The sequence below is a fragment of the Rissa tridactyla genome, chromosome 5 (assembly GCF_028500815.1).
Source record: "Rissa tridactyla isolate bRisTri1 chromosome 5, bRisTri1.patW.cur.20221130, whole genome shotgun sequence".
In the NCBI taxonomy this organism is placed as follows: Eukaryota; Metazoa; Chordata; class Aves; order Charadriiformes; family Laridae; genus Rissa; species Rissa tridactyla.
In genome coordinates this window covers 54,346,318-54,360,457 of record NC_071470.1, presented here as the reverse complement: position 1 = coordinate 54,360,457, position 14,140 = coordinate 54,346,318, and the positions used below count along the sequence as shown (strand labels likewise).

At 37.6% G+C, this 14,140-nt stretch overlaps 1 protein-coding gene across 1 annotated transcript in view; it reads right to left on the bottom strand.

Moving 5' to 3' along the window:
* Positions 1–840: 840 nt before the first annotated feature.
* METAP1 (methionyl aminopeptidase 1) overlaps positions 841–14,140 on the bottom strand; it is a 29,002-nt gene continuing 15,702 nt past the window's right edge. Inside the window, exons 6-11 of the mRNA XM_054202682.1 lie at positions 13,758–13,841; positions 12,110–12,248; positions 8,665–8,796; positions 5,956–6,099; positions 3,503–3,568; positions 841–3,333 (exon numbers count right to left, since the gene is read on the bottom strand). Coding sequence (XP_054058657.1) covers positions 3,173–3,333; positions 3,503–3,568; positions 5,956–6,099; positions 8,665–8,796; positions 12,110–12,248; positions 13,758–13,841 — 726 coding nt within the window. The 3' untranslated portion in view covers positions 841–3,172. The remainder of the gene's footprint in view (positions 3,334–3,502; positions 3,569–5,955; positions 6,100–8,664; positions 8,797–12,109; positions 12,249–13,757; positions 13,842–14,140) is intronic.

The following is a 14,140-nucleotide window of genomic DNA, read 5'->3' as shown; positions in this document are numbered from 1 at the left end:
GACTAGATCAAGACCGTACAATTATGTTGTCTGCATTATATTATTACTTTAAAGAATCTGCATCTTAGAGTGTTTGTGAAAAGCTAGTCTCGTAATACCAGGGTAAATCAAAACCAAAGACATTTAGTGATGCCAGAGCAGTCAGGTCAAAGACTTACAGCTTCCCAGCCTGAAGAATTGAGACACCCTAGCCATTACTTTGTCCTGCAAAGCAGTGGATTGAATGGGGCATGTTTGAAGTGGTCTCTTTGAAGTTGCTCAGCTAACAAAGGAACTCAGAAACACAAGAGCTTGTACCCCATTTTTGGTGATCAAGATACTGTATTGAACTGTACCATCTTGGCAACTGTAAGGACTTCAGTGGACAAAAAGTTTCCACCAAATGACTGCATGTGAAATGCGCGTGTACTCTGCTTGCTGTCATGTAAAAAGACGCAGCTTGTCCCCCCTCTCCTCATGCTGTTACTTTTATTCAACATTAGCTATCAAATCTTCTCTCCTTAAATATTAACGTAAATTTGCAGAAACAGCATGATGAGTTTCCATGCTCCCTTATATGATAGTAAAGGAAAAATACTTTGAGATAGTTTCAGAATTAATTGCAGGATAATTTTTAGCAAAAGTGTATACAATTTCTAGAAATTTCATTAGAAAGTAGATTTAAGTCAGTGGGGTTTTTTGTTTGGGTTTTTTATTTATTTTTTTTAAGTGGATAGCAACTTCTTTAAGAATCAAAAATAGATAATTTCCCAAACCCGGTCAGCACAAGTCTAATATGTCATTTTCAAGCAGTTACAGCTAGACAGGTGAAAAAATAGCCTTTCACAATATTTTTATTAAGTTTTGTGCTATCTCATGTTGAAAGAACTGATGTAGATGCTGACTAAGCCTTTCACCTGTTCAAAAGTACTGTAGTAGTATGAACTCAATATAAACATGCTGTGATTTCAATTTATAGGCAGAAATGCATAGCATCGTAGATTACCCATATTAAAAACGTGCAGTGTTAATTTGGTTGTATTGATGCAAAGACAAAGAGGTATTCAAGTGGCACGTGTGTAGGTTCAAGGGTGATTTTAACTGGTTGCATGCATCAACCAGTAAGGCTTGCAGTAGCGCAAGCAAACCTGGATATAATTCAGAATGCTATGCTGGTTTTGGATCACAAAAATAAATGTTATTTCTGTTAAAAGCAGCTGCAACTTTTATTTTATAGACCAAAAATGAAGCCCCCACCCCCCCATCATACACACACATATAGAAAAGGCAAGACCGTTGTAACCATTCAAGTGAATGATACGGTGGGCAAACCTCCAGGACAGTCATCTCCTCAATACATTACATCTCATTCAACACAGGTAATTCCACTCAAGTACTACAGTCTGTTTTGTTAAAATCTATACACACTCACGCACGCACACGCACTCTATATGCATCATTTCAGGTCACTTTACTGCATAATTAAAAATAATAATAAAGGTAATGAAAACATCGCAATGATACTCTTACAGCAACAGAGGTCTGAGGCACTCAGGGCAGAGAAGACTTTCTGGCAAATTTGGTATTTGGTAGTACACATGAGTCCAGTTCTATGAAGCACTAACCCCTTTTCCCCCACCGAAATTCTGCAGTGCTAAAGGGAGACAAGGACGTGCAGTACCTCATATGCTTGGGTCTAATGTGGCAACAAATTCACCAGACACCTTGTAAAAGGTGTATTTTATACCCATGATTGTTATGATTTAATGTCTGCATTCATTTAAGTATTTCTTGCATTACAGTGGTGCAAGACTAAGTCTGCAATGGGGTCTGAAAAATTTTTCGTTACAATTCAGAAGAAAAAAATAAATTCCCTCAGCAGAGACACCAAAGATGATGGAAAGGAAGTGAGCATGGGAAAAGAAAGGGTAGAGCGAAGAGAGACTTAATCAATCCACACTCATTAGCGTGACAGTTTCCAGCTCATCATGACCCATTAACAGAAATAAAGGGGTATATATACTAACATCGCCCACTCTATACCCAGTCTAAGGAAAAAAACATCAGTTTTCATAGCTGCCCCCCTAAGACTTTCCAAAAGCATGAAACACTTAACTGAGGGGGTAAAAAAATGACCTGTTTAAAAATTGCCAAAAGAAAATGAATACAGCATTGAAGGTGTTTCATTTTCTCACACTCAGACTTATTTTGAGATATATACTCATTTCACTGCAAGTCTTGCAAATCCAATCCCCCACAGCTACAGTGGATGTACCTTTAAAAAACACCCCACACTTCACACGTGCAGGGATCCCACAAACCAAGGGATCTTTTTGGTTGTTTCATTCCTTTACCTAAGCAAACTCCACTAAGCTTTCGGAGCAGGAGACTGCCTGCAAATACTGCTTCACTGAGAAGCAGCTTATTCCAGGGAGCTGCTTATAAGATGGAATTTATTGATTTTCCCTGTTAGGAAGCCCATACTATCAAATCTCCAGCAAGAGAAACAAGTCCTGCCATTAACACAGCGTGTCACCTACAGTCAGAATCACCACAGAAGCCACCAGCAGAGAGGCGGGGACAGAATTAAAGGTAAGGGTAGCCTATTCTTGGCAACATGCATGTCTTTCTCCCTTCTGCCCCCTTCTCAAACTGATAAACAAACAAGGCCCAGCCCATTAGAACAGTAACTGCAGAAGCAGGAGCAAGTCTTTGGAACTAGAAATGCTTAAAATCTCAGGTGCCACTCACATACCAAGAGTTGACAGGGCACACTGAAGTGGTGAAAAAAAAAAACAAAAACAAAACAAAACACCCACACCTGGATCCCAAAATATCAAGTCCCAGTGGGAAAAGTTACCCACAATTTTCTAGCTAATATCATGGCAGCAACAGAAGCGATCGTGGGTCTAATTGGAAGAAAGGTGCTAAAGAGATAACTGAAGAAAAAAGAAAAATATAGCATGAGTGCTGTAGGTAGGAGGAAAGCAGGAAATTCTTTAAATTCTTCTCTGCTTTTCCAGACATTGGGTCAGGTTCTTCAAGATATTCCTCTTATCTACAATCACTGAGAACAAAGTAAATGATGAAATCTCTCTATTCTGTACTCTTAAAAAAAATGCATAGTACAGAGACAAAAAAAAAAACCCCAAAACATATGTATTGTTCAGATCCATGTGCTCAGTCTAGACTATCACTGGGACATGAAATGGGGACGAATACTATCCAGCCGCCGGGTCAAGATCTCACAGCCTGTATCGGTGACCAAAAGTGTGTGTTCGAACTGGGCAGATCGCTTTCCATCTCTTGTTACCGCAGTCCAACCGTCAGGCCATGTTTCATCTTGCCAACCACCTAAAAAGATAAATGATGACTTTTTGACTGTTTTTAAGTAACAGATATCAGTTTCCCAATGAGAAATGAAAAAATCTATCAACTATACAGAAAAGAACCAGCATCCTATTCCATCGCTACTTAATAGTAAACAAGAGTTACCACTTTACTCTATTGCTAAATTGCTCACCTTCACAGATCATTGGTTCAATTGTAAATACGTGACCAGGCTTCATAACTCCAACTGCCTTATTTTCTGCAATAAAATAAACACTCAAGTTAGAAAAAGCGATCCCATCTAAATAAATGAATGAATCCTTGTCCTAGAAGAATACAGCAGGAATACTATAAATTCAGGAAAGCCGTTCAGAGATGACCCGTTCACTTGTCCATTTTTAATTCTCATTAAGATTTTCCTTAGTTCTTTCCTTCTCCCCTTCCTCTAACACTGCAATATTTATTCAAGGGGCTTAAAATTAATTGCTATTTTCTCTCCAACAACTGGAGTTCAACTCCAGTTCTATAAAAACACTGAACAAATGTAATACAGGAATTTCTGCAGACTTCTGTGATGAAAAACATAATTTAAAAAAAAAATCAATAAAACTAAGAAGCACTTAAGATATTCAGAGAAGGCTTGAAACCTCTTAATTTGTTTCCACTGAACCATTGGCTCAAATAAATTGTCAAAATATGACAGCAGTTAAGTAATCCTGTGATTGCATTTATGAAAGACACATTGCTCCTCTCATTACTTTGGGTAATGGGGTCATAGTAGTGTCAGGGTGATAATGCTGTATTTCTGCGGCTAACAGAAAAAGGCAGAGAATTTCAAGGCATCAAGGACAATAACACTGGACGGTTTTGATGTCATATACACCAAAAATGTTTACGTGGAGGCAGCGATGCACAGCACATCTCTAGGAGTGTAGTGCGACTGAAGAAAGGCTTGAGCCCTTTTCCTCTGCCCTGTTTCCCCTTGGACATGCAGTGCAGCTTAGATCTGACCCAGCCTAGCATGCGAGAGCTGCAACAAACTCCCACCTTGCACAGGAACCTCTAGCTCCAAGCTACTTTGCTGCTGTAGAAAATTTGCATCAATTCTTACATACAGAGTCCCCACTCCCTGTCTACTCTAATTACATAAATTTATTAAATTGTCTAAATCACCTAGATGCTTTAAAAATCTTAGACATCAAGGTGACACAACAGCAATCAGAACATCTTTTCTTTTACTTGAAGGGTCTTGCCTCTATCTCCATCATCTCCTGGTATTTCTTCCTCTCAGCACTTAACATTTAAGTTTCTGGTCTTCTGCATCTGAACAAATTTTGTCCTTTATTCACTGTAGCTTTCATGACTTTGTTAAATAATTTAAAGGCTTATAAAATGAATTTTTTTCTTTTAAAAAACCCCTTCATAGTAAGCCAAAAATAACCAGCAGCTTTCTCTTTTTTTTTTTTTCCCCCCTCCAAGAGGCTTTAAGTCCCTCAGGTCTTTCCACTTTGCTTTTGCTGTGAATCTGTACTTAAAAATACCAGAAAAAAACCCTTCCTTTTTGGGAACAGATGTTTCGGCTCAATTAAAAAGAAAAGTGCAAAGTTCCCAACAGCCAGGGAATACAGAAGTTTCCTTTTTCTCGGATCGCGCTTTAATTCATATAAAATGCCCTCCATCTCCAAAGAATCCAGATTTTCTTCAATTTACATGACAAAAATCAAATACCAGGAATTGATACCCTTCTACACTGCGATTAATAGATTTTCGCTCTTCTCCGAAAAAATAATTTAGGGAAATGACGACATGAAAAATCAGGGACTGCTAGATTATAATCTGTAACTATAACCCAAATTAAAGGTTGTTAGGAGATGGGAAGACGGAGGCATCCGTCAGGTCTAAGGAAATAAATGTCCTATCAGGGAAGCTTTGCAGCTGAAGTGGGTGTGAACTGTTTATCACCGCTTCATGATATTTACTCTATCCTTAGCTGTCCACTGGCACTTAAGCTTCTCACCTTTGCCTCTGTGGATCCTGTTTCTTAATCCTGCTGGCAAAAATTGTCACAGGGACATTGCCGTTTCCGAAAACTAAAGCTGAGAACCTGCTGGGGGAAGGGTCATTCCTCCTCTGCCACACACTACAAAGAAGTTTCCAGGAACACCAGATCATAACACCCAAATGAAGAAAAGTGAAACATAACAGGATCCAGATTCAGGCACACCACCATGAATAGCATACCATTCAAAAAGCCTTTTATTTACATATGGAAATGGCAGTAAGTTTTTGCTTAGGCCTTCTAAGGATAGAAGCTCTAAGCATTCTGCCCATTCATGTCAGACAAGAATATCTAAGGGATTCCTTAGGAAAAAACCCAAAACATTAAGCACTTAACCCAATACAGATGAAAGCTAAGACTAACCATTACTGTAGGCGTAGACTGTCTCAGTAAATAATATATTCACCTTATTTAGGGTCATAAAGCATGCTATGGTCCAGAGTTTAGAAAAAAATTATTTCACAAGTGCAAAAATGCTAATGTGACAGCTGTCAGGCAACATGCTACTTTATTAGAATATAAGCAAGAAGCAAATTGTGTGCATTCATCGCAAACCACAGCACAACCCAAAGGGAATGAATACTCACTGGCATAATGTGGCACGTTAGGGGCCGTATGGAAAAGTTTATGGATTCCATGCCCACAGTAGCTCCGAACCACTGAAAATCCATTTGCTTGAGCATGTTTCTGAATAATGTTTCCCAGTTCTCTGTACCGAACACCAGGTTTTACTGCAAAATTAAGGAGATACAAATTGAAACTTACAGAGCTCTCTCTCAACATAACTAACCATCAAACACCATTCAGGCTAATATCTTTGTAGCACTCATGGCTTTTATGGCCATCTCTTCTACTGTGCAACTTCCTATGATCACTTAAATCCACCAAGGATATAAGTGAGTGCAGTAACATGAGAGAGGGAGGAAACAGGTTCATATAAAAGAGAAAATGAGAAAGAAGAAAACTCCTTCTTTGCAAGAACACTACTGTCTTCCTATCCTGGATGTAAGTGTTCTTATATTAAAAGGATGTTGAAGTTTGAAATTAAAGGCATCAAAAGACTTTCAAAGTACTTTGTAACTTCTCATACCCAGAGTTGCAGTGCTTCTTTCAATAAATACATGAAATATATTTTAATATATACTTATCTCTCTACTATGTGAAAAGTGCACACAAATAAAGAGGAAAAATGATTATACATGAAGGACCAAGAAGGGGGAGGGGAAGACAAAACTCTACTCTTAGACAAGATTCTTAGTGACAACAATACAGCAAATAAGAACATTCATATGCAGGACTAACTTTTTTTGACAATCCTTTTAGGAAGCCTTAAATTTAAAGAGTTTGAAACAGATAAAATGGTGTGAAAAATTCACTTTGAGGACTTGGACAAGGCAGTAATAATATCATAAAAGCAACAATGCCTCATCCATCAGCTAATGAAGATGCATACCAAAAGCAACCTTGAGGCACTAACAATAAAAAAAGAATGTAAATGCTATTTCAAGATCGTTCACAACTCCCTGAATACATGCTGTTCCTTCAGGAGTCAGATGCTGCGTACTTATGTGGAGACATCTTAAACAGAGTTCACAGACACAGCTAAGACTTTACGTGAAGCAAGCCATTTAGTTCAATTCCCTGTTAATGTAAACAACTACAACAGAAATCATTAAGATGAATTTACAGAAAATAACAAGAAATTTAGATTACTGGAATGTGCATGTTTCCCCCCCCCCCAAAAAAAAAAAAAAAGACACGGTAGGGAAGAAAGGAAAATCTTTATCCATTGGGTTTGTGCTAAATAATTGTGAAGTAGTACCATCTCGTTCAGGCCTGACAATACCAAGCAACTCATCTCAATGCAGCAAGGAGCCCTCTGCTTCTCTCTCTCATACGGCTCTCTTGGTTAGAGCTCTGCTGGTCCAACGCCAAGAAATTAAGATGATTTAAACAGGGGAGAGGTGACCCTTTTTAACAGCTGAGACACTTATTGCCAGAATCCCTACTAGCAGAGAATGTCTAAAACCCATTAAAACCTGTTACAGCATCTAACAAGTTGGTAAAGAAAACTTACACCGAGAATTTAAATCTTATTATAATGAACACAAAGGTGAATTTCAGTCATAGTTTATACATCAAAGCCAGGATATGAAAGATAAGAGACAACACATTTAACATTTGCTACAAAGTACAGCAACAAAGAAAAATATTATTCTGTTTTAGCTCTGAAAACCAAAGTTGTCATTTCAGGATAGTAATCCCACATGAACAGGTAATCTATATTCTTCACAGCTCAAATCTGCAGTATTTTCTTGATCACACGATAGGTAAGCAACATACTGTTTATATGGGTTTTTTTTTTTCAGCTTGGCTAGCTATCTCCAAAGTATTAACCAAAGTAAGTTCAACTTTTTTTTTTTTTTTCATTTGCTTTTGATTAAATGCCAGTTTAAAGGCTTCACATATAGCACCTTAAACTTCAATCTTTAGAGGCCATGAAGTGAGTAAATTTTATTGGGGATTTTAAGAAGCTGCAGGGTATAAAAGATACAGACAATACAAATATTTCCAGGGACTTGGACGATTTTTGTTCTGTTTTCTCTGTTTGTCTAAGAGAACTTAGTATATTCCTTTGTGAATGAAGCTGAACATGACACTCTCCAGTGTCATGTTCACTACCTTTCTATCTCATTACATGTCTCAATGAAGCTGTCCTGAGTTATATCTAAGCAACATAATTAAAGTTCTGTGGGTATTGAAGAATACGGATCTGTCTTCTCTGGCACACTCCTACAGTTGAAAATCAAGAGCTCGTTACTAGCTTTATGAAATAACCCTCAGGTTTGGCAGGGGTAAAGAGATATGTTTAAGTGGTCAAACTGTTTTACCTTAGCAGTTCACTGTGTAACACCATACAAGTTATAAAAGTAGGGAGCCATACTTTGGTTTTCCAAATCACACTTTGTTCTTCACATTCTCTAAACTACTTAGATCAAGGATTCATTTAACTAATAGTCCGAAAAGGCTGTTTCCATGTAAATATCATCATATGTGGATCAGCTCCGCATCAATTACATTTTGCTTGTCAACCCACATTTCAAATAGAAGTTGCAACCACCACCCACAGAGCTGTGCCATTTGAAGAGTCACTGTATTATACAATATATATCATCTGCTGGTGACAGGCACTAACGCTTCTTTGTTCTACGGCAGAAGTCACTCTCAGGTAATAGCAAATATGAGCACTCATGGGCCAAAACCATAATGCTTCCGGGCCTAGCCAAAGCGTTTACCTGCATCGATGGCTTGCATTAGGCACTCGTAAGTTGTTTGGACAAGCCTCCTTGCACCCTCATCAACTTCTCCAACATAAAACGTCTCGTTCAGATCTCCATGGTAGCCATTACGATAGACAGTAATATCCACTGCAAAAAATACCACACATAGTGCAATATTAACACTGTATTTCTCACTTCTTGTCTCTTGATTTGTGAAAGGACAACAAATACACGTAAAAACGTAGTACTGTAATTGTGAAGTTATAAGGTTACTTTGGAATAATTCCTTATGTAAACTTTTCCAGCAGAATCAATTCTCTCATGCTTATCCTGTAGATTCTGTAGAATTAATTAATAAGATAGTGTTTCACTGGTCAACGGTTTGATTTAATGGGATAAAAAAAAAAAAGGAAGAGAAAAAACCCCACACCAATGCAACACAGGCACAGCAAGCTTATGATTGGTTTTCTAGGTAAATGTAAAAAACAGAAACGAGAAGCTCTTTGCTCCATGGTGATTCACCTGCTTAAATATTCTCTTAGAATCAATTCCAGAGCTAATAGGAGGAAATTAAATTTAAAAAGGTATGTAATCGTGTTTTAACCCATATTCTAACTTCAGTAATTTTTATGCACGTTTAGAATAATGTCACACCTTTGCAAAAATTGTAATGCCAAAACACATTGCTTCCAGCCAAAAAGGTAAAACTTCTTGAACATTAAATACACAGCAACTTTCCAATAGTATTCCTGACTAAGAAAAATACACCAAATGACTCAAAACTTTTTCTTTTTTCTTTCAAGTTACAGAATTTAAACATTCAGTGCCAGGCAAACAGCAAGAATAGAAGGGCATGCTTAAACAATCAAGGTTTAGAAGAACATATAATAAGAGATTAGAATTATGTTGGAGCAAAACTCCAACTTGTTTGCTTTGTGTATAAAGTTGGTTGTGAACTAAAAGTGATATAACTCATTATTGGAAAAAGGCAGCATAAGTAGTTTTAATGCGAAAAAAAAAGTTTTTTTTTTTTTAGTTTAACTCGTTCCAAATAAAGATACGATTTTTTGGATTAAGAACATCCATACAAGATGCTTGTTGCAAATAGCCCTTTTACAAAACGTGGGAACAGGCCCACCAGTTTAGATATAGCTGTCATCTATTCTAGTATCCTGTCTCTCGTAGCAGACAGAAAATTAAAGTCTGCCATTATATAGTCATTATATATAGTCAACACATGCAAAATATTCTAGATTTGTATATCAAGTTGACTTCCTGTGGTAAAATGCGTACTTTTGTGTTTAACAGACTGTCAGTAGTCTGGTAGGTCTAATAGCTGCTAGAGTACCAAAACCACTAGAATAGTTACTGAACCGGTATTCATGAAGAAATCCACACACAGAACCCCTCACGGGTAAATAGCCATGAAGGAAACTGTACTTTAGGAATATGGTATATGAGCTGTTTAGAGAGACCAGTACAATCTTGATAGGAAAATGCGGGGGAAAAACCATTGGTGTCAACAGTAAATCTGTACTGCTGGCAAACATTTAAGAATTAAATTAAGACTGCACGAAAACAGTACTGCCTGTTGTGCATGCATGTGCAGGGTTACACTATACTCACTGCATGACTGAGTGGGGCTACTGGAATACTCTGACCAGTGTACACATCTAGTAACATAACAACAGGACTGTACAGAAACCAGCATCCTGGTAACTTACCCAAATAAGTTTCTTGTCAACTGTGTATCAGAGCTCCTTAGCTGCATCCAGACTACTTGCTACAAAGAGGCTATCTCTATAGGACACACGTTTACAAGACTTTCTCTTGACATTGCCAGATTTGGCCAGAACACCTACCTCACTTTGCAGAGATATCAGCTTTAAGAATCTGCTCCCAGGGAACAGTATAACAAAATGTTATGATGCCCTGCTCAAAGCAGAGGGTTGGACTAGACATCACCTGCCAGTACCTTCTGGATGATGTTTTTTCCTGTGATTCTGAAAACCTGTTTTGGACTCTGACTTGGTCACCTTTTGCTTCCAGCAGGCTAAAAGTTTTTTAAATAAAGATAGGCACATTCCCTCCAAAGTACCTTTTCCGTCTCCTCCTTTGTACCATGTTTTGTTCCTCCTTTTAAAGAGGCTTTTGAACCACTACCTTACCAAAAGGAAGCCTACAAGACTTGGAAGCCTTTTGAGCCCATGGGGAATGCATGTTCAATCCACAAAATGTGGACCTTTTTGTAACAAGACCTACTCAGCTAGAAAAGAGTAAACTAGTTATTCCTCATCAAAACAACGCAGAAGGCCTTGGGCAAGTGCAGTCAGGGCAGGGATGTGAACAAAGGTATGACTAAACCCTCTTATAAAAGGGTATTTTCTAGTGCTGAGGTACGGCCTTGGCATGTAAATAGTGGAGAGGTAAGACACAACCTAGTAAGCTTAACTGGGCTTCTTAGTGTGGACTCCAGCAATGCCAGAAAACCTGGTAACAATAGAGAGGCCGTGCAAAGGCATCATCTTTGAAACTGAAAAAAGATAAAGTAGGTTTGGCCAAATGGTTACATGTACGCTACAGCCAGAACCAAAGGGGCAGCAATCCTGAGGCTTGTTCTGAAAAGCTGGGTACCCACAGCACTGAGCTGTATACTTAGTAGCTATTATTGCATGTTCATATATATCAAATATCTGACAATCTAAAAGGATTCCAACCTGTTTCTAGAGACAGGCCAAACCTTAGGATATGCTGGGTATTTATTTACAGATAAAAACAAATCAGTGCAACAAACAAAGGTGCAAATGTTTGTACAAAGCAAATGTCATTAATTTTTACTGCCAAACCAAGAAGAAATGAACGAGAAAACAAAAAAAGTCAAGTAATTTATAAAAGTATCCCTCACCATCCAAGAAGGTGTAAGTAGCTTTGAGTACTGTGAACAAAAAGCAGCTGGTACTGTTAGGCTGCGAGATGCTCAAAAAGAGGGGTATGTTTTTTTAATATGCACCTGCACGATGCCTCACGATTAGGATCCTTTACAGTCATCATAATAGTCATGTCCATAGCAAAATCTTAAGGATCTAGAACCATCTGATTAAGAATTCACCCAGAACTAATCCAGTTGAATAATTCAATACACATTTTATTCACTATTTGTACAGTCTGGAACAAATGGAACCTAGCCTGCAAGTGGAACACTTAGGCACTATACTAATGCACAGACCAGGGTAGAAGAATTCTAAAGCTTTTAAAGTGGACCAAACTTTTGAAATTGATTTATTAAATTAACTCGTTAATTTGAATATGTAAAGAGCAGAGGTAAACTGGCAAATGAGAACAAAAGCCTCTTTTAAGAAGCTGTTCTAATCATGTTGCCTGCTAGTGAAAACTCACCTTACTGCATGGCTTAACTGGATAGAAGGTAGAAATATGGAAGGTTAATTTTCATAGCACTTACCATTAACAATATCTCCCTCCTGCAATGGCCTCCTGTCAGGAATTCCATGACAGATCACTTCATTCACTGATGTACAACACGACTTAGGGAAATTATAATAATTCAGAGGGGAAGGATAGCAATTCCTTGCAATACAAGCCTGATTTAGAAAATACAATTTACACTTTACATTAGTTTTGTACAACGAAAAAACATATGCACAACAGCTTTACAGTAGTAAGAATTACAGATTGAAAAGCAGTGACTCTTGAAAATAAGATTCTTCAATCACTTTTTGGCATTACAGTATCTTGTTATGCTTTGCATTTCTTATCAGGAAGAACATAAAGCTACTTTAATTTTGTTTCTGCTCGTTTTTATGTTCAACTAACAATGCTGAAATATTCAGGTTTAAAACAATGCATGGCAATATTTATTTGGTTAAAAAACCAGCCATTTTTTAATGGCTATTTTAAAGCACCTGGTCTAAGATTTTAAATATTTTTGCAAAAGACACAAGGTAGACAAAATAACATTTAGCACCACTCTTTCACCCCTGTCTTTAAAACCTTAAGCTGCTTCCTTTGCACTCACTCTAATAACTTTTCTGTGATTTTGCAGAACTGACACATACGTTTTATATATACTTACATAAACACACTGTGACATACTGTGCAATTCCAGAAAAATAACACTCTTGTTAACTTTTTTTATTTTAAAAAATAATACTGTTTTAAAACTGCAAAGTACCAATTAGACGTATCGGTCAGTATCAACAACCTGCCATGCAAAAGTTTCCAAAAACTGATGAGGAGGAATCACGCCATTTGAACTACTAGTTGTTCACACTGGACGTTATGCACAAGCAAATAAGTTAGTGTTTAATGCAGTTCAACAGAAAACTCTGGCCTAATCAAACCAGAATATGCTCCTTAAAAATCTTGGCTCAACAGCTGCAAATGCAGATAAAAATAACAGCAGCCAGAAAGCCCTCTAGCAAACTCAACTATACCAAAATCATTGCCTTCCCTACAGTGCACACAAGTATCCTCAATTATCAGTTTACGTGCCTTATAGAGAAGACAGCAAAGAAAAATTAAAAGTACACAATTCAAGTATCTATGAATAGTTAAGCCAGGAAAATACTTGAACATATATTTCAAATACTTCACTGGATTGTGGCTTTAGTTTGCCTGATTGCATCAAACATCTTCTTTCAATTCTCCCTCAGGCTCCTCAGTTCTGATTCCCAATCATAAATAATTAAACTTTCTCCTCTGTACGTCTTAACAAACAACACAGAGCACAAAAAGTCCATGGCCTACATATGATGTTCTTTATATAATGGTATCTGTGGAGCAAAAAGGGTTTAGAGAAAGAAAATTATATTATGTTAACTGAGAAAACAGGTGAAGAAACTTAGAGAGAATCTGAAGCTGGAAATAACAGAAGGAGCTGATAGAGAGAGGGGCCCAGGAGCTCCTGAGTTTTAAATCTACCATTGCACTGTAATATATTTCTAACATCTGCACTACCCAATAGCTTCAAATTGGGAAACAGTTCAAAGCAAAGGAATTCATGCAACAACAAAGAAAACTACACAACCATAACTGAAAAATAGAGAGAAGAAAGCACTCAAAACACCAGAAGAACAACAAAATAACCTTACTAAATGGACAGCGTGATCAATTTCTTCAGTAGTTACACCTGCTTTCACCATCATGGCAGCAACATCCAATACTTCTCTAGCGAGCTGCAAATAAAATTGAAGTACTGATTTAAAATAAGACCAGGACCACTCCCTAAAAGATTAGCAACCCATTTTCTACAGCTACACTCAGATTGCTACGAAAGCTGGGTAGACTTGGGCTCTAAAAAGACTTCAAGTTGCCTACAGGTTGTATTGCTAAGCCACCTCTGTGAGATCTGAAAATACCCAATTAAGATTTGGATCACAATTTCCCTGAATACCATAAACTTAAACCAGACTTCCTACATACATTTCAAAGTTTGACTTTATGCACAAGGAAGTGATGACAACTGAACAGCTCA